General features: G+C 47.2%; 1 protein-coding gene across 1 annotated transcript in view; it reads right to left on the reverse strand.

Annotated features, from left to right (window-relative positions):
* LOC147448966 (importin subunit alpha-9) overlaps nucleotides 1–25,752 on the reverse strand; it is a 91,100-nt gene that overhangs the window by 25,121 nt on the left and 40,227 nt on the right. The window contains exons 2-6 of the mRNA XM_086521356.1: nucleotides 19,264–19,468; nucleotides 19,037–19,190; nucleotides 18,813–18,915; nucleotides 16,013–16,197; nucleotides 15,738–15,817 (exon numbers count right to left, since the gene is read on the reverse strand). Coding sequence (XP_086377482.1) covers nucleotides 15,738–15,817; nucleotides 16,013–16,197; nucleotides 18,813–18,915; nucleotides 19,037–19,190; nucleotides 19,264–19,468 — 727 coding nt within the window. The remainder of the gene's footprint in view (nucleotides 1–15,737; nucleotides 15,818–16,012; nucleotides 16,198–18,812; nucleotides 18,916–19,036; nucleotides 19,191–19,263; nucleotides 19,469–25,752) is intronic.

A 25,752-nucleotide genomic window follows, 5' to 3' on the forward strand; every position in this document is an offset into this window, starting at 1 on the left:
TCGAGGACTACGTCTGTCGACTGTACAAAGCGCTATACGGCCTGTAGCAGGCTTCCAGGGCCTGGTATCAGAGGATTCATGAGTTTTTCATTAGTCTCAGGCTGAAGCGTACACATGGTGACGCGATCTGCTATGTAGCATCAGAGGGCAGTTTAGTTGCTATTGTTATTGTATATGTTGATGACTTGATCTTTTCAGGATCTTGGACAATCAGGATCCGCTCCATCATGCAGTCTTTGGAAAAGACATTTGAGATGACGGATCTGGGCTTGCTACACTTCTTCCTGGGTTTTGAGATTTACCAGACACCTCACGGCATCTTCTTCTCTCAGCGCAAGTATGCTACGGATATACTTGACTGACACAGAATGGGACAGTGAAGACCTATAGGCACTCCACTTGAGCCCGGGGAGAACCTTTCTATCCATGATCCCTCAGCTCGGGTTGACCAGACTCAGTACCGCAATGTTGTAGGCTGTTTAGTGTGGCTTACGTATTCACGCCCAGACATCTACTATGCTGTTTCTATTCTCAGTTCCTTTTCCTCCAACCCTCCGCAACGACACTGGAAGTGTGCTCTTCGTACGATGAGGTACATTTCTAGCACGGTTGATCTGGGGATCTTCTATCGTCGCTCAGGCGGTTCCACACTTTGTGGATGGTGCGATTCGGATTGGGCTGGCAATCCCGACACTCGGCGCTCGACTACAGGAGTCGTTTTCACACTTGGCTTAGGACCTATCTCATGGAGCAGCAAGAGGCAACCTACTATTGCGCTCTCATCTACAGAGGCGGAGTACCGGGCAGCTTGCTACGCTGCGTGCGAGGGCATTTGGCTACGGAGACTTCTAAGGGAGCTGGGGTTCCCACAGACTGCAGCGTCACTTCTTTCCTGCGATAACCAGAGTTGCATCGCCATCGCCAAGAATCCGGTCTTCCATGCGAGGACCAAGCACATTGAGGTGCAGTATCACTATGTACGCGAGAGGATTCTAGCTGGAGATTTGCGATTGGAGTACACACGTGGGGGAAGCCGTTGGCATTTCTTCGACGCTTCCCATGAGAGAGAGAGAGAGAGAGAGAGAGAGAGAGAGAGAGAGAGAGAGAGAGAGAGAGTCTAAAACAACAAAAAAATGTAAGAAACCCTAAAAAACAGCAAGAAACACTTGTGAAACCTTTAAAAACAGCAAAACACAGATTTGAAACCCTAAAAACAGCAAAAAGCAGTGGCAAAACCCTAAAAGACAGCAAGAAACGGTGACAAAAATCTAAAAAACAGTAGAAAACAGTGATGAAACCCTAAAAAACAGAAAAAAACAGTTTTGAAACCCCAAAAACAGCAAAAAAAATAGTGACGAAACCCTAAAAACAGTAAAGAAGAAGTGGCGAAACCCTAAAAACAGTGAGAGACCCATGTATGAGAGAGAGAGAGAAAATGAAATGAAATACTAAACGTCTTCAAAAGGCCAAAATGACCTATGAGACCAAACTGATACAATCTTGGTGGATCTAATACAATGTCTAGGCACAAAAATAAAATGAGGTGAGACTAAAATCTTAACTGCTAGATGTGAACTAAGCAGTTAGCTGGAATTATGTAGAATATGAGTAGGGGGGTGAAAGTAGTGACTGGGGGCTAATACAACACAATGTGGGTGTGCGTGTGGGAATATAATGGGTGAGAGCTGATACAAAGGCTGATACAAGATGATGAGTAGAGTGTACAATCCTCAAAAGAGCTAAATCATAGGAGATCCATCATTGGTTGCTGGCGGATCTCATCAATCTCCTCCATGGTCACTAGTTTGACCGGGCGTCGTGCATGTCGGGCCAAAGTGATCCGAATCCTCTGATGCAACCTTCGTCGATGCTGTGTAGTCCTCCGCAATCGTGGGCGTCTCGATCTCCCTAGTTCGATCGCTCGATCGATCAACGTGCCTCTGGTGTGAGGAGAATGTGAAATCTGTTCTAGTAGCTGCTCCTCCGACTGCCCAGTGTCCGCTCTAAAGAAGTTTGTGATCCGTCTCTGAGACTGGCTAGCTGCTCCTCTCATCTAGCTCTCCTTGAGTCTGCGCAGCTCAAGCAAAAATAGACCCAGACATCTTTGGTCCTCATAACCCATGACTCTGGAGAGTGGTCCAAAGCCCTCTCTGAACAAGCAGTGAAAAAGGCCTCGTATCTCATAGTAAACTGGGCAGTAGCATGTGTAGTCCAACTCTATCTCAAGCTTCATGTGACATAGGGAACATGTCTTGGCCTCTGTTGGTACTCCGTGTATCTATCAGTCTCGATCCAAAGCTGGTGTGAAGATGTGCATATCTGGCCAATAGCATATCGTATCCCATGAGACAAGTGGGTGTCCATGTATCTGGGCCTCGTCACAAAACCATCCTCAATAAGCTGGAGAAGATGCTCTCTATAGAAAGCCATCTTTGTGCCCAACTCCTGGGCCGGCTGTATCCAAGTCCTCCTAGTATCTAGTTGAGTCAGGTCTTGGCGGATGAGCCTGATGATCTCGGACTACGTAAGAGTCAGAGAGGGTGCATCTAATGAGTACTGGAAGGGGGGCAATATGTCCATGTTGAACCCATGTACCTGAAACCATGATGTCATCTCCCCATACCAGCATGTTGTGTCTCCCTGCAAAGCTAATTGTCGAGAGGACTCAAGTGCTAGGCGGGCATATTTGTCTCTGAGGTGGTCCCACAGGCGGTGTATAAAGGAGACTGATCTCGTAAGCGTCTCAACCACTAGTGGGGATGTCACAAAGTGATGACGTGGTGGACAACAGAAACCCTAAAATTCCTACAAACCCTAATTTTTGTCAGAAACTCTAATCTCCGTAAATCGCGGAGGCTGAAAATTTTTTTTTTTTAAAAAAAGTGATGAGCGACGCGAATTTCTCTTTTTACTCTACGCAAGAGAAAAGGAAGAGAATGCTTTTTTTTTAACAAAAAAAGGAGAGCTTGAGAGAGAAGAGCTTTTAAGCTCTTATGCTTTTAACTGGAAAGCTTTTGGGGCTCTGCTTTTGGGCATCCCTTGTATCTTTAAATAAGTGGTGAGGGCTTCACTTCTCAGAGCATCTGGACGCAGAGTCTGAGAGTGAAACCCTAGCCACTCTCTTGTACTTTGATCTGATTAATATAAAAAGAAATACCGAAAGGGGCACCAATCTTTGGGGCCAATATCTCTAGGCACGGAACTCCGCCGGGCCAGTGCAAATCTATTGTGATCTGTGAATTGTTTTGAAGTGGTTATTTGATGCTGTCGCGGTTGATTCTTGACTTGGAGTATCCAAGTCTGTTACAGTGGTATCAGAGCACGGCCAATTTCTCTTCTACGGGAAATCCGATCCCCGGATTTTTTTTCTGTGGCACCTATGGCTTTAGTCAATGATCAGTCGACTCCCTCTGCATCTGGAGATGCGGGCAGGGATCACAACGAAGATTCCGGCACGGAGTATGGCCCGCCTAGGCCTACTCAGGCGAAGCAGCAAGAGATGGAGCGTCGTCAATTGATTGGCGATGCAACAAAGATGATGCTCAATTTTGCCAAGGACCCGAAGATGGAAAAATATATGAATCAAACCTCTTTGGAAGAGATAGAGACGCAGTGGCAGAGAACCACAACACCACTCCTGAAACCCGCTCTCAAGAAACCTTCTGCCTCCAAGAAATATACGGAGAAGGAACTGGAGAACGTAGTTGATGCACGGATTGCTCAGCTTTTCGACGTGCAAAAGAAAGACAAAAAGCACGGCAAAAAAAAAACAGAAGAAAGGCACTGACTTCCCGGGATATTTGGGTCGTCGGTCGACATTCGACAAGGCAAAGAAACTGAAGAAGCGCGTCAAGTTTGAAGGCTTACCCAGTTCTTCTTCTTCTTCTTCTGACAGTTCTTCTAGCTCTTCAGACTCGAGCGAAGAAGACAGAAAAAGCAAAAAGCGAAGCAAGAAACAACGCTTCCGAAAGGGCAAGAAAAAGGCAAGGAAGTCTAAGTCTCGCCCAGAGAGTGACACTTCTACAGCGGACTCGTCTACGGACAGTTCACACTCTGACAACGGAAACTTTTCTGCGAACAAGAAGAATTTTTACAGAGCCAACCAGTATGACTTTCTCGAAGATAAAAGCAAGAAAGTCAGAGAGTTTAAGGAAGGTGGCCACTCGATCAACTTTGATACTTTTTCGGGATACTCCGATGCTTCGAAGGCTTTGTCTTTTATACAACACTTTGACATCGCTTTCGCGGGAGGACGCTATTCAGAGCACTCCAAGATTCAAAGAGCTGCCTCTTATTTTAAGGGGAATGCTTGCACTTGGTGGTCCACGCTTCTATTAAGCAAAATTGTGCCAATTACATTACATGGCTGAAATTCAAGAGGCTTTTTATTTCTTCTCGGTTGACTCAAGACTTTGAGAGAGATATACGAGCTGCATGGAACCATCTCCGGATGACCAAGAGCGATAGAGTGAATTCTTACTGTGAAAGATTCTGGAACTCTTTTCTACCTGCCTCTTCATTCAAGAAGATCTCATTCACAAAACAGATTGAGCGGTTTACCTTGGGTCTACCTACAGAGATCCGAGACCACTGCTTGGAACAGAAATCAGCTTCTATTCAGGAGTTGATGAGTCATGCGAAGCAGGGCTTTGCAATTCACTCTGGCAGTCTGACCTACCCCACAGATGAGGTCACGATACAACAAACCGGACAGACTTCTGGGAATGAAAGTAGAAGAAGAAAGAGCAACCCAGAGAAAAAGGATGCGCAACCCAGGCTTACACCTCAGGAGCGGACTCGCTTCATCAGGGAGGGGAAGTGCTTTGGATGCGGGGAAACTGGACATATCTCCGTGAAGTGCCCTATAAAGGCACAGAAAGAACAGAATGATAAAGACAACGACAGGCCTGAGAGTTAGAGAGCAGCTGAGGAACGTGACAGAAAAGGCAGATAGAAAAACAGAACTGGCACAACATGGAGTGGAACCTACACCGAATCTAATGAATGGAAGTACAAACTTTGCCGCCTTTGGGGCAAAGTGAAGGATCGGGAAGCTCTTTTGAAGGAGCCAAGACCAACTTCTTTTCACTTGGAATTGCCGGCTCGATTTGGAAATTACGCCTGACAAATTGACGCCACAGGCGGAGGTAGATCGATTGGCACCCGGATGGGATGTTGCCATTACACCGAGCATTGGCAAACTTCATTTGCAATGACAGGGGTGTTCAGGGCACGCGAGTGACGTTCTACTCAGGATCCCTTGGTACCACAAGAACTACGCCGTGGTTGACTACCGGGCCGAGAAAGCGACTTTGATAAATGAAGGGCTTAGAGATTGTACTTGATGAACTTCAGTTTCTTACTCATTCTTTTGGGAGAGAACTGAACGCTGGATAAAGTTTGAATATGTTTTGACCTGATCAAAAGAACGCCAAGATTTTTCTCCACACTGATGCCGATTGCTTTTCAGAGGGCCTGAAGATCAAACCATTGATCTGATACGTGGAAGCACGCCACCGAATCGGCCACCTTATCGTGTGAGCCGAGTACAGAATGAAAAGATTATGAACCCAGTGAAAGACCTCTTGGAAAAGGGTCTTGTCTAGCCTAGTACTTCACCGTATTGCTCTCCAGTGTTGTTGGTTTTTAAGAAAGACGGATCTTGGAGAATGTGCATCGATTATAGCACTCTCAACGAAATCACCATCAAGAACAGATTTCCGATTCCTAGGATCGATGATATACTCGACAGGTTACAGGGATCCTCGTGCTTTCGCGGGATTGACTTGAAGAGTGGATATCATCAGATCAGGATAGGACTTGAAGAGTGGATATCATCAGATCAGGATAGCGCCAGGAGATGTCTACAAGACAGCTTTTCGGATGACTTTTGGGTTATTTGAGTTTTTGGTGATGCCTTTTGGCTTAACCAATGCTCCTGCGACATTTAACCCGATGATGGACAGGATTTTTCGAGAGTACAGGCTATTTGTTGGCACTTTCTTTGACGACATCATTGTTTTCTCCAAGAACGAGGCAGAACACAGAGATCATCTACTTCAAGTCTTTCAGGCATTACGAGATCACACGTTAGTGATTAATGCAAAGAAAAGTGAATTTTTTTCCTACCAGAGATACACTTTTTGGGACACATTGTGTCAGCAGCAGTAGTGCAAATGGACCCGGCCAAGATAGAGACTATCTATGATTGGCCCGATTTGAGGAATGTCCATGAAGTTAGAAGCTTCTTGGGACTGTGTTCGTACTACAGGTGGTTCATACGAAAGTTTGCAGAGGTTGCTTCCCCTTTGCATATCTTGACACAGAAAGGAGTACCTTTCTCGTGGGGATCCACAGAGGTGATTGCCTTTCAGAACTTGAAAGAGAAATTAACTACAGGACCTGTTTTCACTTTGGCAGACTTGCAGAAGTCATTTGAAGTATATTGTGATGCTTGTGGTCGTAGTCTGGGTGCGGTCTTGTTGCAAGAAGGCCATGTCATAGCTTATGAGAGCCGATTGTTCTTTAGGCCGGAGATGACAACACAGATATATGAGAAAGAGATTTTCGCGGTTATCCATGCTCTTACTCAGTGGCGGAATTACCTACTTGGAGCGGATTTCACTGTCTTTACAGACCATCAGAGTTTGCGCTACTACTAGTCACAGAAGCAGCTTTCAGAAAAGCAGATGCGGTGGGCGAACATCTTGTCACAGTTCCACTTCCAGATTGTCCATGTGCAGGGACAGAAGAATGTGGTGGCAGATGCTTTGTCTCGAAAACCGTTGGTTCCGGCTATTTCCGCGATACATCATAGGAGCTTCGAGGATATGGTCGATCAGTATGCCATAGATACAGATTTTGCAGATATTTTCACACGGATACGGGATGGGGAGATAGTAGCTGGATACTCCCTTCGGGAAGGCTACTTGATGAAAAAAGACTATGTTGTGCGTTACACAACCGTTGAGGGCAAAGGTTATGACTGAATGCCACTGTCCACCTTTTACGGGTCACCGCGGCATTGCTACCACCATGAAGGGGGTAGAGAGATACTTCTTTTGGCGGAGACTCAAAAAGGATGTGGAAGAGTTTGTGCGCAGTTGCTTGGTATGCCAGAAGGTCAAGTTTGAGAGGCATAAGGCACAGGGATTGTTACAGCCTTTACCCATATCCACCCACCCTTGGGAAAGTATTGCAATGGATTTCATTTTTAATCTCCCAAGAACACAGAATGATCATGATGATTTTCCAATTACATGGCACGTCTGAGACCATTGTCTCCGACAGAGACCCAAGATTTATGAGTTTGTTTTGAAGGCAATTTGGGAGAACCTTGGCACGCAGTTGCAGTTCTCGTCATCGTTCCACCTGACGGGCGATTTGAGACTGCCAATTCAGTGATTTTAGATTTATTGAAGTCTTGTATCTCGGATCAGAAGACTCAATGGGAAAAGAACTTATCTTTGGTGGAATTTTCCTACAATAACACGATACACTCTTCGACGGGGAAGACGCCATGTGAGATTGTTGAAAGTGCTGCGAAGGTTCCATCCTTCCTGAGCACGAAAGATTAGATATTGGAAGCGGATGAATATTTGCAAGATTTGGATACGGCTTTTGCCAAGGTTCGCGAGACTTTGCAGGAGTCTCAAGAACGACAGAAAAAGGCAGCGGATCGCCATCGTCGCGACTTGAAATTGAAGGAGGATGATTGGGTGCTCTTTCTAGATCGCCGACAAGATAAATGATGTCTCCTTCCGATTGAAACTGCCAGATACTTGGAGGATTCACAATGCATTGCATGTGAATCTCTTGAAACCTGTTAAGGGTGATGTGCCTGATGATGGGGAGCCTGATGAGCAACCCGAAATGGAAGAAAATGAGGAGATCCTTGTTCCTAAACAGATTTTGGCACATAACGATACGAAGAAAGGTAAAGTCCGAAGGCGGTTCTTGGTTAAGTTCAAGAACTTTCCTGCATTTGATGCGAAGTGGATGGAGGAGGAGGACCTAACAGATACTCCTCGGATTGTGAAACTTTACCTCGATGTTTTGGTTTAGTATAGTCTACTCCAAACGGAACCCAGAATTCAGATTGTCCGGAGATCTGGTGCAGTGAGATGCACAAGAGGGGAGTCACTCCGCTCCTTTGTCAACAGATGCCTTGATTTTGATACTAAAGTCACTGATGTCTCTTTGAGCTTCGGGGATACTGAGAGCTGACAGTATTCTGCTGGATGACTTTATGAAATGGAATTCCTGATTATGATACTGATTTGTTCTTGACTTCTTGTGAGTGCAAGAACTGATAGACGAAATGATTGCAGCATTTTGGTCTACTTGATCTCGAATAGACATGGTTGCAATAGGGGTTAGTCAATCGGACATCGATGAGGTCCCGATTGGACCTAGATGTGATTGCTAGCTACATTGCCGATAAATCATGGTCTAAGATCCGAATGAATGTTGAATGTCATGTGATGTCCTGATGTCTGGGATGTCCTGGTGATGTCCTAGGATGTCCTGTGATGTGACTGTAGATTTTGTACATGTGCTAGATATGTGTTCCTAGTACGTAGGTACTAACAGTCAGTGTCTGCTAAGACGGTTTATGGCTTTTGTCGGTTTTGCAGGCGTAATCACGATCGATTACAATGCTTTCAAGAGGGGGGTATGTCACAAAGTGATGACGTGGCGGACAACAGAAACCCTAAAATTTTTGTAAACCCTAATTTCTGCCAGAAACCCTAATTTTTGGTAATCACGGAGGCTGAAAAATAAAAATAAAAATAAATTATAAAATGATGAGCGACGCGAATTTCGCTTTTTACTCTACGCAAGAGAAAAGGAAGAGAATGCTTTTTTTTAACAAAAAAAGGAGAGCTTGAGAGAGAAGAGTTTTTGAGCTCTTATGCTTTTAACTTGAAAGCTTTTGGGACTCTGCTTTTGGGCATCCTATGTGTCTTTAAATAAGTGGCGAGGGCTTCACTTCTCAGAGCATCTGGACGCAGAGTCTGAGAGTGAAACCCTAGCCACTCTCTTGTACTTTGATCTGATTAATATAAAAAGAAATACCGAAAGGGGCGCCAGTCTTTGGGGCCAATATCTCTAGGCACGGAACTCCACCAGGCCAGTGCGAATCTATTGTGATCTGTGAATTGTTTTGAAGTGGTTATTTGGTGTTGTCGCGGTTGATTCTCGACTTGGAGTATCCAAGTCTGTTACAGGGGAGGCAGCTAGCTCTGCTCGAATAATGCATATAGTCTTGAAGCCTTTGCTCTAATAAGCCGTGAGATCATAGAGGCTAGAGACTTCTCCATGTCTCCCCATCTATCAGTGCGACCCGACCTCCCGTGATGGTCCAATGGAGGCCCTCATATCTGAACTCCATTGACCTTGCGGAAGCCACTAATGTCAAAAAGCCAGAGCTTCATCCGAGGCTCTTGAAACTGAATCTGTGAACACATCCTCTCCAATCCACCCAATGTTGCGTTCTCTGGTCGGTCTAGTGTCTACTGCTCTCCTCAATGAATATGCTTGTCCACTAAAGACCACCCCAAAGTAGGTGTAAGCATCTGTATACGCCATTTTCTCATGGCCGTATGTGAATGTGGGTGTTGATCTCCTCGTCCACTGTGGGGTGCTGTTAAACATCATAACCTTGGTTTTACCAAGGTTGATAGGCAGACCACTGTCGTGAGCAAACCCATGCAAAGCATCCAAGTGACATTGCATCCCCTCTAGAGAGTCGGAGATCAATACAATATCATTAGCATATAACAATAGTGGAATCGATGTCCCTGACAACTGTGCACCTCTATCCCCCTCTCTCTCAATATAGTCAAAAACCTCATCCACATACATACCAAATAGAGTAGGAGAGAGCGGGCAACCTTGCTTCACCCCGATAGTGGAGTGAACTAAGGTAGATAACTTCTCTGGAGTGCGTGCATGCCCCACTATTGACCTGTATAATGCCATAATCCCCCAAATCAGCTCGGTGGGTACTCCCATCTCGTGTACTTTGCGCATCAATCTAGCTTTGAGCATTGTGTCAAATGCTTTGCGGAAGTCAACAAAGCTACAATAGATCCGTCTTCCATATGATCTGCCCTCGTCAATAATGGCTCTGAGTGTCAGAATGTGGTCAAGAGTAGAAAAACCTCTCCTGAACCATGCTTGCCCGGCTACGCGTATACCCTCCTTCTCTGCCCATCTACTCAACTGCTTCTCAAGAATGGATGCGTACAACCGTGCCAATGTGTGTCCAATCATGATAGTGTGATAATTCCCAAGCTCCATAGGGTCTCCTGACTTGAAGATAGGTACAATAGTGGATAAACTCCAAGTATCAGGCAAACCCTCACACATGGCACAGATGAACATCACTACTAGAAGCTCTGTGAGCAGATCCTTGGCATGTATAAAATGCTCAGCCACTAAGCCATCATGATCGTATGCTCTCCCAGTCCTCATCCTATCAATGGCCTTCTTCACCATCTCAGCGGTGAAAAAAGCACATGTGTGTGGGCATGGCTCGGGGGGGTCAGGAAGAGGCGGCTGTCCAAGAACTGTGTACAGAGATGACGCATACTGGCCCCAGGCCTCTGTAGAAGTAATGGCACGAGGGGGGGAGTGCTATTGAAAGAGTCGCCATGCCTCACGTGAGTCCTGATTCAAGAATAGTTGATATAGATCTTGCTCTAGACGAGCCAAAAATGCCCTCTTTTTCCACAGCACTAGGCGTCGGAAGGCAATCTGTGACTATGAGTGATGTCCACCAAAAGCACCTCCCTTTGAAGCTTGGCTCTCGTCTCGCGACACTCCTCATCATACCACCCGTTTTGGGGCATGCTCACAAAACGTCGTCTCTGCTCAGGCTGGGTGTGTGGGTATGCCTCTGCTACTGCATCGTGCAATGTTTGTGTCAGTATAGTAGTAAGCTCTTCTAGAGGTCACCCTGGCTCAATGCACAGGCGTCTGTAGATCCCATCTTTGTAGACAGAGTCCGTCTCCCGTTAAAGGTGTAGCGAGTAGGGGCTGCTATCCGTAGTATGTGTGCAACACTAAACTGGAAAGAGATGGTCATTGACGCTAGGGCATGATCTACTGCCACACCAACATGTCTAGGTCCAACTGTGAGGTCCTGGATACTAGAGATAAAGCTCGGTTGTGCCATCACATAATCCATTGTGCTGGCTCCATGTCTGTGTGGAAAGCATGAAAAACCTCCTGCAATAGGAAATCTCTATAGGCCATTCAAAATGGCCAATCCATGTGCAGTCCCCATGTATATCAAGAGCCGTCCATACTCAGTATGCTCCACATCTTGTGATATTCTAGGTAGACCCACTGCACCATCCAGCTCCCTCAGCATCTTGTCACAAGACGGGCCCCACGTGCCAATAGAAAAGAACAGACTGAATAGACTTTTAGCACTTCATTAACAATTGAACTGAGAGAGAGAGACGACACGCAACACGGAGTGGTGGAATTCCACCCCAGAGAGTATTGGCCCCAAACCTTGGCGCCCCTTTCGGTATTTCTTTATATTGCATCAACACAGTACAAGCCGGTACTCCAGACTTTGCACCTTCTCCAAGAAGCATGCCAGAGAATGAGCCCTAACCTCATATTTAAAGGCCCTTGGCCTGAAAAGCACTTACAGTGAAAAGCCTTCAAAACTCAAAAGCTTCTGGTCCAAAAAGCAAAGCCAACAGCTGCCAACGTAATTTATGGAAATCCGTACAGCCTGCCACGTCATCAACCAACGCAAAACGCGGGAATCCGTAGAGCCTGCCACGTCATCATACCAGTGCAATTTTTGGAAATCTGTTGTACAGCTGCCACGTCATCAGCTTTGCGTGAGTGTGTTTGTGAGTGTTGCTTTATTTTAATCCCTTTATGTCACTGGGGCCCCATCGGACAGGGTCCCAATGAGTTGGTAGGACTTCTTCTTCTTTTGCTACTTGTTCTTCTTAGGGTTTAGGCCCCTCGGCCGGCATCTGTAAGTTGGCTCCATTCTTTAGGCTTTGACACGTCAGCAATTTGTGACATCTCCCCTTCTTGAAAGAGAGTAATCGTCTTAATTTACAGCATATCTGCAAAACAACTCAAGTTAGCTCAAAAATTTCCGAGGGACATTCCAAGGGACAATCAGTTTGCTCGTTTCGTTAAGGAGTTAGCTTCTCCTTGCAGCTCTTTTGATCAAGGAGTTAGCTTCTCCTTTCGTCCAAATCGGAACTCTTGATATTCCGGCGTAGTAAAATTAGCCATCACACCCAGACCGTATTGATCTTCCACGTGTGTCTTGGTGCACTAAAATTACATACCAAGGCAATCGCATCCAATTAGGAATATTCAGTAATTGGCGCATCACAATGCAACACAAATGCTTACATATGCATGTTACAAGACATAGAAACATAAAGTCGCCGATGAACACTCCTCCCGCATAACCTAACAAGGTTCGGGCCGGGAGATATTCAACGACTCCCTCATTACTCCTCCCGCATAACCTAAAAGGTCCGGGCCGGGAGATATAGAGGCCTTTTACAACAAAACGCCCCCCAGACCGCAGCCTGCGTCGTTTGGAGGTGCTGAAAGTAACCACTGCTCAGACTTCTTAATACTCCTCCCGCATAACCATCCAGGTCTGGGCCGGGAGTCACAACAACAATTATTTTACAAGCATACAACCAAACGCTCCCCAGACATCCCGTCTGCGTCGTTCGGAGGTTCAAACAATAGCAAAACAACATTTCTCACTACTCCACCCGGGAGTAAAATCACCAATCATTGAAACCAGTATTACAACCAAAGTCAAACATTTCAAATCGGCACCAAGACAGGTTCAAAACAGATACCATCCATTTCAAACAAATTCCAAACAGGATCACCAAACAAGTTCTCAAACAGATTTCAAACTTAAAAAGCAATCTCGACATCAATCGAGCTCGAAAAGTCGACTGACTTTCCATCCTGAAACTTGCACCAAAAAAAATTAGGGTTAGGTTCATTCCATAGGGTCGTAGCCGAGCACAACATGGTCCATCAGCTCTTGGACAAACAGTGTTTCTTTGGCGGCGATGATAGTCCCAAGATAGCAATCGCACTGGACCTCCAAGGTCATCTGCTCGTGAAGAGACATCTACTGAGAGATGTCGAGAAATTTCAAGTTATAATCTGCAAGGGTTTCCATGGCAAGCATTTCAGGATACCCCACTCTGCTAGAAGTTGCACTCCGAAGGAAGATGTCAGAAACCATATAACTTTGGGCAAAAAAAAATTCTTGAAAGCTTGCCAAGTACTTGGAGTATGTTGGCTAGGTAGCTGTAGACATCAACATTTGCACGGCACTGCTTCTGAGAAAAACAGTGACCTGAAACAAATCTGGATCCTTCTCTTGCAAGTGATCTTAATTGGCTTATGCCCTGTAAGACATGAGCGGTGAAGATGGGAGCGCGCCCGATGCGCGATGAAGTAAGGGTGGGAGTGGCTAATAAGTCCGGGTTGGAGCCCGAAGATACCTCAAATAAAAATTCCAATAGCTCTGCCTGCTCTTTTGTAGGACCGGTATGCTTTCAAAAAAGCACACGCCTGATGCTCTGATACCACTGTCACAAGACGGGCACCACGTGCCAATAGAAAAGAACAAACTTTTAGCACTTCATTAACAATTGAACTGAGAGAGAGAGAGAGAGACGACGCGACACGGAGTGGCGGAATTCCACCCCAGAGAATATTGGCCCCAAACCTTGGCGCCCCTTTCGGTATTTCTTTATATTGCATCAACACAGTACAAGCCGGTACTCCAGACTCTGTACCTTCTCCAGGAAACATGCCAGAGAATGAGCCCTAACCTCATATTTAAAGGCCCTTGGCCTGGAAAGCACTTATAATGAAAAGCCTTCAAAACTCAAGCTTCTGGTCCAAAAAGCAAAGCCAAAAGCTGCCAGCGTAATTTACGGAAATCCGTACAGCTTGCCACACCATCAGCCAGCGCAAAACGTGGAAATCCGTACAACCTGCCACGTCATCATGCCAACGCAATTTTCGGAAATTTGCCGCACATCTGCCACATCATCAGCTTTGCATGAGTGTGTGTGTGTGTGTGTGAGTCCTGCTTTATTTTAATCCCTTTATGTCACTTATTTTAATCCCTTATGTCACTGGGGCCCCATCGGACGGGGTCCCCATAAGTTGGTAGGACTTCTTCTTCTTCTTTTGCTACTTGTTCTTCTTAGGGTTTAGGCCCCTCGGCCGGCATCTGTAAGTTGGCTCCAGAATTGGCCCCTCAAGTCAAGCGTCCCTAGCGGTATTTAATTAGATGCAGATGTGTGACATGCACTTCCACCAATCTGTGTTACAACTGAGGCTAGGCCTCGTATTTAAAGGCACTTGGCCATAACAAAAGCAATTTTAAATACACGGCTAAAATCAGCCCTTAAAAGCATCTGGTTTCATAATTCACCCAAACTCAACTGCTCTATTATCTGGAACTGAAAAGCTGCCTGAAATTTGCATTGCCACATCAGCAAGTTTTGTACAGCTGTTCATGTTTTGCCCATGAATTGCTGCATGATTTGGCGGCAGCCCTCAGCTCAGATTTGGGTTCGGATTCCTGTTCCTAATCGGCCTTGCTCCTAGTTGGTTCACCGGCTGCTGCTAAGCCAGTAAGTCATCACATCACTGTAATCACCTGCCAGACAGTGCCTCCGACACACATAAGACTGCAACTGAAAGACCTGAAAGATCTCACTTGCACTTTGTAGACAACACAAGAGCGGCCAAGAAGTGTGCAAACGTGCATTGATCGTCCAAGCCAATATCTTATATACACAGAAGACATGAGAGTAATTGCTCTCCACTGACACAAGTAAGAGGAATCCCCACCCATTGGTATAAAAGAATCGGCCCGGAAGACATAGTAATGGCATCATGCCTGTATCAGAAATAGGATGCAAGCCCTCAGAAGTACATGAAAAATCGTATCCCAATTGCAAGAAAAAATTGTGAGTCAGCCCATCCTCTCCATGGCAAGAGGCAGCATCAATACCAAGCACTGCATCATGCATCTCTTGCATGACGAAAGGGGCCATCAAATTCCGATGAGGTCCACTTGTAAGGGCAAGGGCCAACTGTTGATGACTACCGACCAAGCCATCTCAGATGATCCTTGTAAAAACGAGCCCCTCTTGCACAAGGCTGCCACTGCCACAAGATATAAACATTCTAAGACTTTGTTGCAATCTAGCTCCAAGAGTTTCTCATACATCAACATTGATTTTCTGGGAACTGTCCTCGTATGGATTTCTCTCTAGATCAGTATAAATATCGCATTTATTCTCTTCCAGCCACAGCAGCAGCTCCTTAACAACTTCCTCATCTTGCTGTGGGACTGTCTCAGAAAAGAAGACAATCATCTTTCAACTTCCTCAATCTTTCAAATCATTCACATGTCAAATTTAAGCTAACCAAAAGTATACTCAGTCTATGAATCATTCAGACTGTATTCAGTGCCAGGATTAAGCGATTTTATGAATGGGAAGCATTTAGCTTAAATTAGTGCTGGCAAACTTAAACAGCCCATTACCATACAGTTAATGTTTCTTATCTGCATCCCAATAAGTCAATAAGTTAAGTTTGAGCATTCAGCTGCGGGCACGCTTGATCACAATAGACATAGACAAATACCATTCAATCACACTTAAGAAATCAGACAAGATAAATACCCCTTTGTCATATGCCGAGTAATGGCTTCTGGCAAGTTATCCAGCTTGAATAATTCCATTGCTGCTTTTGAACTTGGTCCCTGAATTAGAAGTAGCACTTCTTGTGAATAAACCCAATCTTTTCATAGCATAATTCATCCAAGAAAGCTGAAAACATCGACTCATTTTGTGGTTTTCTTTGTTGCTGTTGCGTGCGCACATGTGTGTCTGAACCTGTATACACAAAAAAAAAATAGACATTAAGAGGTAGATCGAAAAAAAACTGATGGTCATACCTTGATAATATTGGAAAGTGCCCAAGCAGCTGTTTTTGCAAGGGTGGACTTATTTGAAAGTAAAAGCTTTGCTAATGGAAGTAAAGCCCCTTGAGCAATCAAGATGTCTCTGGCCTTTTCCCCTTCACCAGCAACATTCCCAACAGCCCATGCACACTGCTCTGCTACAGGTAAAGCGCTTCTTTCTGCAAGTCGTGAAACCAGGTAGAAAGGGAAAAACATGAATTACCATTTTAAGCCACAGGCATAGCTGGAAGAGATGCACACAACATTGTTCTAGTTTTTATGTCATATAACCCCCTTTCTTTGTAATCACCCCTCACTACAAGAAAGTGGCTAAGTGATGAATTCCAATATCCAAGAAACACTACCCAAATGATTGCATGTGTGGGTAAACAAAATAATAAGAGAGAGGTTGGGATAGAAAAGCTGATACAACAAGGGAGTGGGAGCTCAGAGCGACCACAATCAATGCACTAAAAGACATTCTTACATAGCCAGATACACTTCAGTAAAGCTGGCACATATGACAACTGTTAGTGCATTCTTGCATAGCCAGATACACTTCGGTAAACTTGGCACACATGACAACTCCGCTATGCTGCCTCCTAGGCATACATAAAAAAAGTTGACCCCAATATTCAAAAAGATTTGAGAGATAAAAGCATTAATCTCCAAAGGAAAGCTCAGAAGGATTTGAAAAAGTAATTGCGATGTCAAAGTTCCAATTCTAGAAAAATAAAAGTTGTGCAAAAATTGTTTATGTGCCCCTAATGCCATCATAGGCATGGCAGAGAACGGTAAGGAGCTCTAGATCAAGTACCCAACCATAGAAGACTCCTCATAAGAATAGGCACACTAATGAATGAAGACAACACCTGAAGTTCGTCTTATATCTAGTACACTGTAGCCAATCTAGAGATGTAAATGATAGCCCCCTGTTGCTAACCTTTTGAGTTATTGTTTATCCTTGTTGATGGAATGCACACAAAGATGGAAAAGAGTAGCTCAAAAGGGCAGATAAAATAGTAAGTAGTATTATTGAATGTGCTAACAAAAAGATAAGGCTTGATTGGGGAAAAAGCCTCCTAGTCACACACATCATGGACATGAGCTGGAAACCAAAGTATAGTGAGGTGCCATGCCCTAATGTGATCGATTCACAAAGGGGAGTAAGCCCAAAGTTAAGTGTGGTCTTCGCTTCCTCCTCCATAGAAATCTACAGCCATTTGAAGGGAGCTCCCAAGTATACATGGGATCTTACACTCAACTGGCTCTTCTCAAAAAGCGAATTTCAGTTGTGATCTGATCATCCATGCTTGTGCGGTGTTGAACATCTTCACTTTGGTTTTATCAAGGTTCACTACAAGATCTCTATCCTCACAAGAGGATTGTAATGCATCCAAATGATGTCATAGACAATTTAGGGAGTCTAAAATAGGAACAATGTTGTCTGCATAGAAAAGGAAGGGTATCAACACTATGGCTAAATTTCGCCCTGGCCCTCCCATTCTCTATATGGTCTGAGACCTCAGCACTGTGGAGCAAACCTAATACAATTGAGCTTTAAACATCTTTTTCAAGTGTCCAAGATGAATCGAACAGCCTTTGGATCCTCATCGTTGACCTCTACCAAGAAAGTTGTATGCAAATTCTGATGCAACCAAATCCTAATCAGAACCCAATCCTGATAAATGCATACATGCACATTGAGAAACTCTCACGGTCTTTCATCTTATTGATTGTGATTATCTGGTGTGCCGTAGCTAGCCCACACCCCAAGGCATCAATCTTTTCTACAAGCAAGTTTGGTCTTAATATGCTTCAATTCTTGTCACAAGCATGTAGGAGGAAGTGTGCATTATCTTTGTTCTAGCCCCCTGTGTGGATCCACCATACCTTGTGGCAACTCATCAATGGCAAACTCTGTTGCATAGTTCCAAATTTTTTGTTAGTTTATAATGAAAACCAAAATACATGAATTAGCTAATTATCCTTATTTGCAAAAATATCCAAAAGGATATTGAAGGTCATCAAGCCATGACATGCACTGTTAGAGGCTTCCTCCTTGTGGCTGGACCCCATTTGAGTTGTACCACTTGTTTCCCACTTGTTTGTTGACCGTGGGGATTCACAGACACCAGTTTAAGAGCACTTTAGTAATAGCTCCCACTATCAAATTCTCTCAACCCCATCTTTTTTCTGTACTTATTAACTTCTCAAACTGTTAGGTTTGTTGCAAGTAGGGCAGTGCACTATCTTCACACCTCAGGTCATTCGAGAGGCTAGTTGCAGAAGTCTCCCACTCCCCTTGAATACCCACCAAATCCTTCTAGGCCATACAAGTCACCAAGATGGCCCGAGCTTAAAGAGAAACGTTTCCAAAACTAGTAAAGAACACAAAATTAAAAGTGCTTCACAAAAGCTTGTGAACAAGTGCAGTGAACGCTATTCCATGATCGCAACTTGCCACCATCATCAAAGTTTCAGATGCTTTTGTACCGTGTGAGTCCATCATATCTCTAGAGCATAGCTTGAGAAAATCCTTTTAGTCTAATAACGAAGTATGGTGTGAAATTTTAAGATGACATCAATAAGCTAGATGCAAATGTCAATAACTTAGTCTCGGTAGATAAGGCTACATGATAAGCTATATCAATCATGTCTGAAGGTTCAACACAAAGATGGTGTGAATTTTTAAGATTGATATCATTAAGCTAGTTGCAAATGTTACTAAATTAGTCATGGTAAACAAGGTTCCATTAATAATCCCTGTTGCAGAACATGTCAGGTGACTTGCCTCCAAGATGTGCAATAAGAAGAGGAAGAGCTGGCAAGATTGCTAATGTATGTTCCGAATCGCCTGACGCAATATTGGTTAAACACCAGGCAGCTTCAACCAGCTTTTCAGAGCAACACCAATAAAGCCAGGAGTAGCACATCAAGAAAAACGCAATCAGCCTTGCACAAAACATTTCAATTAAAAAAAAAGCAATGATATCACCACAGCAACTGCTATTATACCTGCTCATCAGTTGAGCCAAACTCAAGGCACTTCACAAGGAGTGGGACAATTCCTGTCTCAACCGCTGCACCTACTGGTGGATTTGAGCTGCATGAAAGTATCCTCCTCAACCTTCTCAAAGCCTCCATTCTTTTTTGTGAAGAGCTCTTGACACTGTTGGCAAGAACACCACGTCTTCATAAACATACTGCAAAGTACACTTCAAGTGCAGTTTAATAGGAAGCACCTCATTATGAATAATGATTTGAGGTCTTGAACAGCCTGAATTGTGTCCTCATTTAGGGTTTTCTCTGAGAATTGTTCATCATCCATCATCCCTTCATCACTGGCATCTGTCCTGCGCATGCGTTTTGCCCGAACAACAGCATCTCTTCGCTCTTTGCCAACTGTGATGGCTTGTCGGCGTCTCCTTTGGCTAGCAGCATTTCCTACTGCCAGCAATTACCTCTTGTTAGATACTATCAGAAAAATTAAAAAGCATAAAGAGAATTAAAATCAGTGAAATTCATGTTTGTACCTGGGCAAATCAAGAATTGTGAACTTAACTAAGAAAAAGGGAAGAAAACAAGGATACAACATAAAGCTTTGGCTTCAAAGAAGCCCCTTTGAAATAGTAACTTAAGAAGAAGCCTCTTTACTCACTACACTATACTGGTAGCTCTATTGTATTTGAATAAAAACAAATTCTTCCATTTGCTTAAGTCATGGACTATGCTTTGAAGAAAATGGGGCTTTCGATAAATTTGAACATTGAGATAATACGTTTTGTGTTTTCGTTGATAAATATTCATGCATGGAATGCTTTAAGAGAGCAGATAAGATTTCTGACATAGCATCCCAGCTCTAATCGCAAAGATGATCCCAAGGTAGAGATATGAATCAGATTTCTCCACCTAGCTGCTATCAAACGTGAAAATAAATCTCCTTGTCACTGCTATCCAGGTATGAAAGATCAAAACGTTGGTTTTCTCAAGATTTAGAATGAGTCCCCTTTGTGTAGAAAACTCTATTTTGCGTGTAAATTTTGTTGTAGAGTGATGTGCAAGGAAAAGGACCGCTTGAACAACCAGACCGGCTCACTGCTGCTGCACGCTCCCCCCCCTCTTGCGCCATCGCCTCCCCTCACCCCCCTTCTCTCTCTCACCCTCGCGCTGCCATCAGCCCCCCTCGCGCTGCCCCCCCCCCTTGCCCTCGCACTGCATCCCCCACCCCCTCCCGCCTTGCGATGTCTCCCCCTCCCAGCCCTGCCCGCCACCTGCTGCCCCCTGCTGCCCGCCGCCCTCCCCCCCTAGCTGCCCCCTAGCCCGCCCGCTGCCCCCCCCCCCGCCCCCCCCCTTTGTCCGCATTATCCCCGAAGGTTTCTTTGCGCCTGGCTCTGCAACATTTATTCTTCGGACAAGTGTTCGGCGTCCTCGGTTGCAGATTGTTCTTCTCCGTCCGCCTCTTCGACTCAGCAGTAGACACAGATGGAGGCTCCAGCTCCGCCACAGAGGGACTCGCCTGAAGCCCCCTCGCCCGACCCCGCTGAGCCCACCATTCGACTTGCTCTTTCGCCGACAGAGCAAGCGAGCCTTGCCGCAGAGGTAGAGCGCTTGCAGGCGACTTCTGTCATCTGCAAGGTTCTCGGCACCCGTCCTAGCAGAGGAGAGCTGCGAAACCTTCTCCAGGCCCGCCTTCTCGCAGAGGTGGGCAAGATTTTGGATGTTCAGATCCTCGAACGGGGGTACTACCAGATCGAGTTCGAGACTTCTAAGATGGCCTCCAAGGTCATAGCTATGAGTCCACTCGCTATCCGAGCATCACGCGCCCACTTTCGACAATGGCGACATGGTTTTGACCCGACTTCGGATGTGCTAGTAGAGGAGGCAGACATCCCCATCTCAGTCTGCTTTCCGGGTTTACGGAGGGAGTACCTTCCACTTCTCTCCACGATTAGCTCCGCCATCGGGACTGTTCTGGAGACACCTTGTACGGCAGCATCAGTAGCTGCCAAGGCGGCTGGCATCCCTTCAGTTCGAGTTTTGGTCAGAGATACCCACACGCTCCCGAAGGTCATCCTCTTGCCTCGGGTGAGTGGGGGTTGGTTTCGACAGAGTGTGGAGTACTCGGGTCTCCGAACCAGTGCTTCATTTGCAGACAGATGGGCCACCTAGCGAAGGCCTGTCCACGGAGGAGGCCACGACCTACACCTCAGCCTCAGCCCCAGCCTGCCAAGACTGGGCCGCAGCCTCAGCCAGCGACACAGCGCACAGATTCTGAGCCACCCTCCGAGCCTGGGGCTCCAGCGGAGGAGGGGTCGCAGCAGGCCCATGGCCGTCGACGCCAGGGGCCACAGCGACAGCCTGGCACGCAGAGTGGCCCTCAGGTGCCTACTCAGCAGCAGTGGGTTCCCACGGGGAACCGCTTTGGTCCTCTTGAGCAGGAGGAGTCCCCTACGCCAGCCTCCACCTCCGCTTCACCCTCGCCAGCCTTCCCACCTCCAAATCTCCCCTCTTCCTCCTCATCCCCTCCCCCGCCCTCTGCTCCCGCCCACTCCCCACCTCGCCCCTCTGTCTCTGTCGCCCCACCCCGCTTCTCTTCTCCTCCGCCCCCCCCTGCTCCTGCTCCCCCTCCTCCTGCTCCAGTACCTCAGTCGACCCAGGAGACTGGTCCCTCGCCGGCGGCTAGGAGATCTCTTGGCAGTGCTTTTGCCACGAGTCGCCTAGCGAGAGAGGGTCAGCCCTTCTTGCGGCCCCCTCTGCAGATTCAGACATCTTCCCTTGCAGCTATCCCTCGTGGTCTGACGAGCATTGACCTCCGACGCCGCTGGGATTTCTTCAATTACGGATTCACTCGCTTTCTCGGCGATTCCGCAGCAGACCACGAGGCAGCCTGCTTCAGGGTCCACGCTCTGTTCCTCGCCGCTAGGGGGACAGAGGCCTTGGACTCGGCAGTTGGTTTCTCCTTTCCCCTCTGTGGTAGGACCGACACAGAGTGGTCCCTCGACTCAGTGGAGGGATGGTTGCATACACAGGTTCTCGAGTTCTCTCACCACATGGGAGAACTTGGAGTTACACATTTGCTGTAGACTTTGTGGCCACTGGCCAAGTTTGCGGTGACACCCCCAGAATCAGCAGGATGTAGGCACATTGTGGTATACTTTTTTGCTGATACGCAGTGTTTGCCTTGCTATGTATACATACATGAGGACTCCTGGACAAAGGAGGTTGCTTTAAACATGGCTCGCTCTGCTTGGGCTTGGGCCAGACACTCACTACAGGCTCGCCTATCTAGAGGACGCTCGGATGCGGATTACTCCCAGCCTGCCTCGAAGATAGCCCGTCTTGCTGCTGCGGCAGCATCTGTTCTCTCTCGCTCCCCATGAGGATCGTCTCGTGGAATGTGCAGGGATTAGGTGGGCCCCAGTTTCAGCGACAGCGGGGCCGATTGCATCAGGAGCTGCAGCGTTGCCTTGTGGGAGGAGAGATTGATCTCCTTATGCTTCAGGAGCACCATTTGTCTGAGAGCCGCATTCGGCGATGTGGTCAGATTTTGCGTGGACGTTATGATACCTTTTGGTCAGCTGCTTTTGGACCTGGAGGCATCCAGGGTGGGGTATGTATGACTATTGCTGACTCACTACAACAGGCCATTGTGGACAGAGGGATTATTGTGCCAGGCAGGGCTCAGTGGATCACTCTGCAGGTTCAGGGTGACCTTGTGGGCTTCCTGAACATTTATGCGCCCAATGTGGCGAGTGCTCGTGCAGAGTTTTGGTCACAGATTGTTGAGTCTCTGCCACAGGTTGACCATTGGTGTGTAGGAGGGGACTTCAACATGTTGGAGGACACCTCTGACAGGATCGGAGGCAGCCATGCTACTGTGCATGGAGTCGAGTTAGCAGCTTGGGAGAGGTTGTGTATGACTTTGAGGGTCTCGGATACATGGCAGCATTCAAGCTTTGTGAGGCCTTCAGAGAGTCTTGCCTTCTCTAGATCGGACCGCAGAGTGGGAGGAGTGAATCTATCGCGGATAGATCGCTTCTACACTAGTGACCACTTCAGTGACATGGGGGGATCAGTGGGCATCCTGGCAGGGACATCCTTCTCGGACCATGCACCAGTGATCCTCACAGTGGCAGACAGACAGAGGAGTGGGAGCACGATGCTTCGCATCCCAGAGGGGGTCTTGTTGGACTCAGCACTCAGAGAGAGGGTCGAGGCTCTTTGGACAAAGGGCATGGACAGCCAGGCTCTACCGGCAGACAGAGTGGCCTCAGGCCTAGCTCAGCTTAGCCACTTCTTTCTCCAGGAGTCTTTGGCTCGACGGGCTGCAGCGAGAGAGGAGGAGCAGCGTCTCAGACGAGGCATTGCTTCACTACAGAGGATGCAGGAGCAGCATCCAGACAGTCCATGGTTGGAGGAGCAGCTACAGCAGGCTCGACAGGAGCTTGCTTGCACAGAGGAGAGGCGCCATGAGTTTGCCTTTCACCGACAGGCATCTCAGTGGACTCAGGTAGGTGACAGAGTGACAGGTGCTTTTTTTGAGACAGTGGGACCTCGGCACTCGCATGCCAAGGTCAAACAGCTGAGGAGACCCGATGGGTCAGTTGTTTGTGAGCCTGAGGATATGCGTGCAGTTGCTACTGACTTTTACCGTGAGCTATTGTCGGCTGAGCCTCAGTCAGAGAGACAGGATGCATGCAGGAAGCAGGTTTGGGCGCAGATGCCTTGTCTTGTGACTGAGGAGATGCGCCAGAGGCTAGAGATACCTCTTCAGCTTGAGGAGCTGCACACGGCTCTTAGGGCCCTTCCTCGTGGTAGCTATCCTGGTGAGGATGGGCTGACTCCCAGCTTCTTCTTGGAGTATTGGGACTTGCTTGGCCCAGATCTTTGTAGTGCCTTTCAGTACATTCTGCACACAGGAGTGATGCCGGATAGCATGAGTGAGGGCCTGATTTACCTCATTCCAAAGGAGGGTGGCTCCTTGGATGAGATTCGACAGTGGCGCCCTATCACCATCCTCAACTCAGCCTACAAAATTCTTGCCAAGGCTCTGAGTTTGAGGATTCAGCCACTTTTGGAGAGCCTTATTCATGGGACTCAGACAGGTTTTGTCAAGGAACGTAGTATCCTTGACAACATCTTCACTTTCTGGGAGGCTTCTGCCCTGGCACGTCTCCGTGGGGAGGACCTTGTGATTCTTCTTCTCGATTTTGAGAAGGCATACGACAGAGTTGACTGGGACTTTCTAGAGGGCACGCTTCGCAGGATGGGCTTTTCAGATGCTTGGATCAGAGGGGTGTCAGCTTTGTACAGACAGGCTCACAGTCAGGTGCTTTTGGCAGGAGGTAGAGGTGAGCGCTTCATGCTCACACGATCGGTCAGACAGGGTTGTCCTCTTGCCCCCTTTCTCTTTCTGTTCTATGCGGAGGCGATGAGCAGATTTTTGGTGTCACAGCAGGTTGGTTTGAGGGGCTTAGCACTCCCTATACGGGGAGATGAGCTTCTGGATGCTGAGTTTGCCGACGATTCAGCCTTGTACTTAGAGGGCCAGGAGGCCAATCTACACAGGTGTGGGCAGGCTCTAGAGACCTTCTGCTGTGCATCGGGCGCACTGATCAACTGGAGAAAGACAGTGGCTTTCTCGGTTGGCAGTGCTCCTGTGCCAGAGTGGAAACCAGGAGAGGGTTTCAGGTGGATTTCTCCAGGGACTGCAGTTCGATACTTGGGTTGTCAGGTTGGTTTGGATTTGTCCCCCGAGCAGCAGATTGCTCCGCTTCTCCTGTCCATCAGGAGAAAGCTGTTACATTGGAGCTCAGCACGACTTTCGCTGGCTGGTAGAGTAGTAGTTGCCAACCAGGTGTTGTTGGCAACTATGTGGTACATCACTTCTTGCTGGATCTTCTCGAGTTCTTGTATCAGCCAGGTAGAGAGGCTGATCAGGAACTTCCTTTGGTCAGGACGCGACACTCAGATTGCCCGAGCCAAGGTGGCTTGGTCGGTCATCACACTCCCTTGCTCTCAGGGAGGGCTTGGGATCATTGATCCAGCACAGCACAGTAGAGCCCTTCTTGGGAAGTTCGTCGTCAGAGGACTTCTTCCAGGCGAGGAGCCCTGGTAGGAGTTCTTGCTGCAGAGGCTTCGTGCCAGGGTGGCTCAGTTAGGAGGACCTTGGCAACTTTCGACCAGATGGATCTTCACAGAGTTGCGCCGAGTTGGTTTGAGCAGGAGACTGGAGGACCGATTCGCTGTGAGTTTGCTTCGTTCTTGGGAGCTCTTACGGCGTGGCCTAGAGCAGAGACAGCCGACATGCACGGAGGAGCGCCTACGGCAGCCCCTCGTCTGGAACCCCATGGTTAGCACCCAGAGAGGCCACTTGGTTGGGAGTAGGCCTCATGTTTCTTGGGGTCCCATGGCAGCAGGTCCAGCGCGCTCTCTAGGTGACTGGCTAGAGTTCACAGGTCTGTCAGAGGAGGTACAGGCTGTCCAGCTACAGGGCATGAGAGGGGTTCAGAGCATGTGTCAGGACATCTCAGAGTCAGTTCCCGCTGAGTGGCTCACACCTCTCGAGCCAGTAGCACCCCGATGGATGGGAGCCTTCACACGACTGGAGGTTCTCATCTCAGTCAGGGCCTGTTCAGAGACTGTCCCAGCCCTGTTCTTCGAGCTTCAGGGTGGGGGACGATTAGAGCGAGTTGCAGTAGAGGCCCCGCAGGTAGCAGAGTTCTGCTTCT

Source organism: Adiantum capillus-veneris, chromosome 10 (assembly GCF_014529385.1).
Source record: "Adiantum capillus-veneris isolate H3 chromosome 10, ASM1452938v2, whole genome shotgun sequence".
NCBI lineage: Eukaryota > Viridiplantae > Streptophyta > Polypodiopsida > Polypodiales > Pteridaceae > Adiantum > Adiantum capillus-veneris.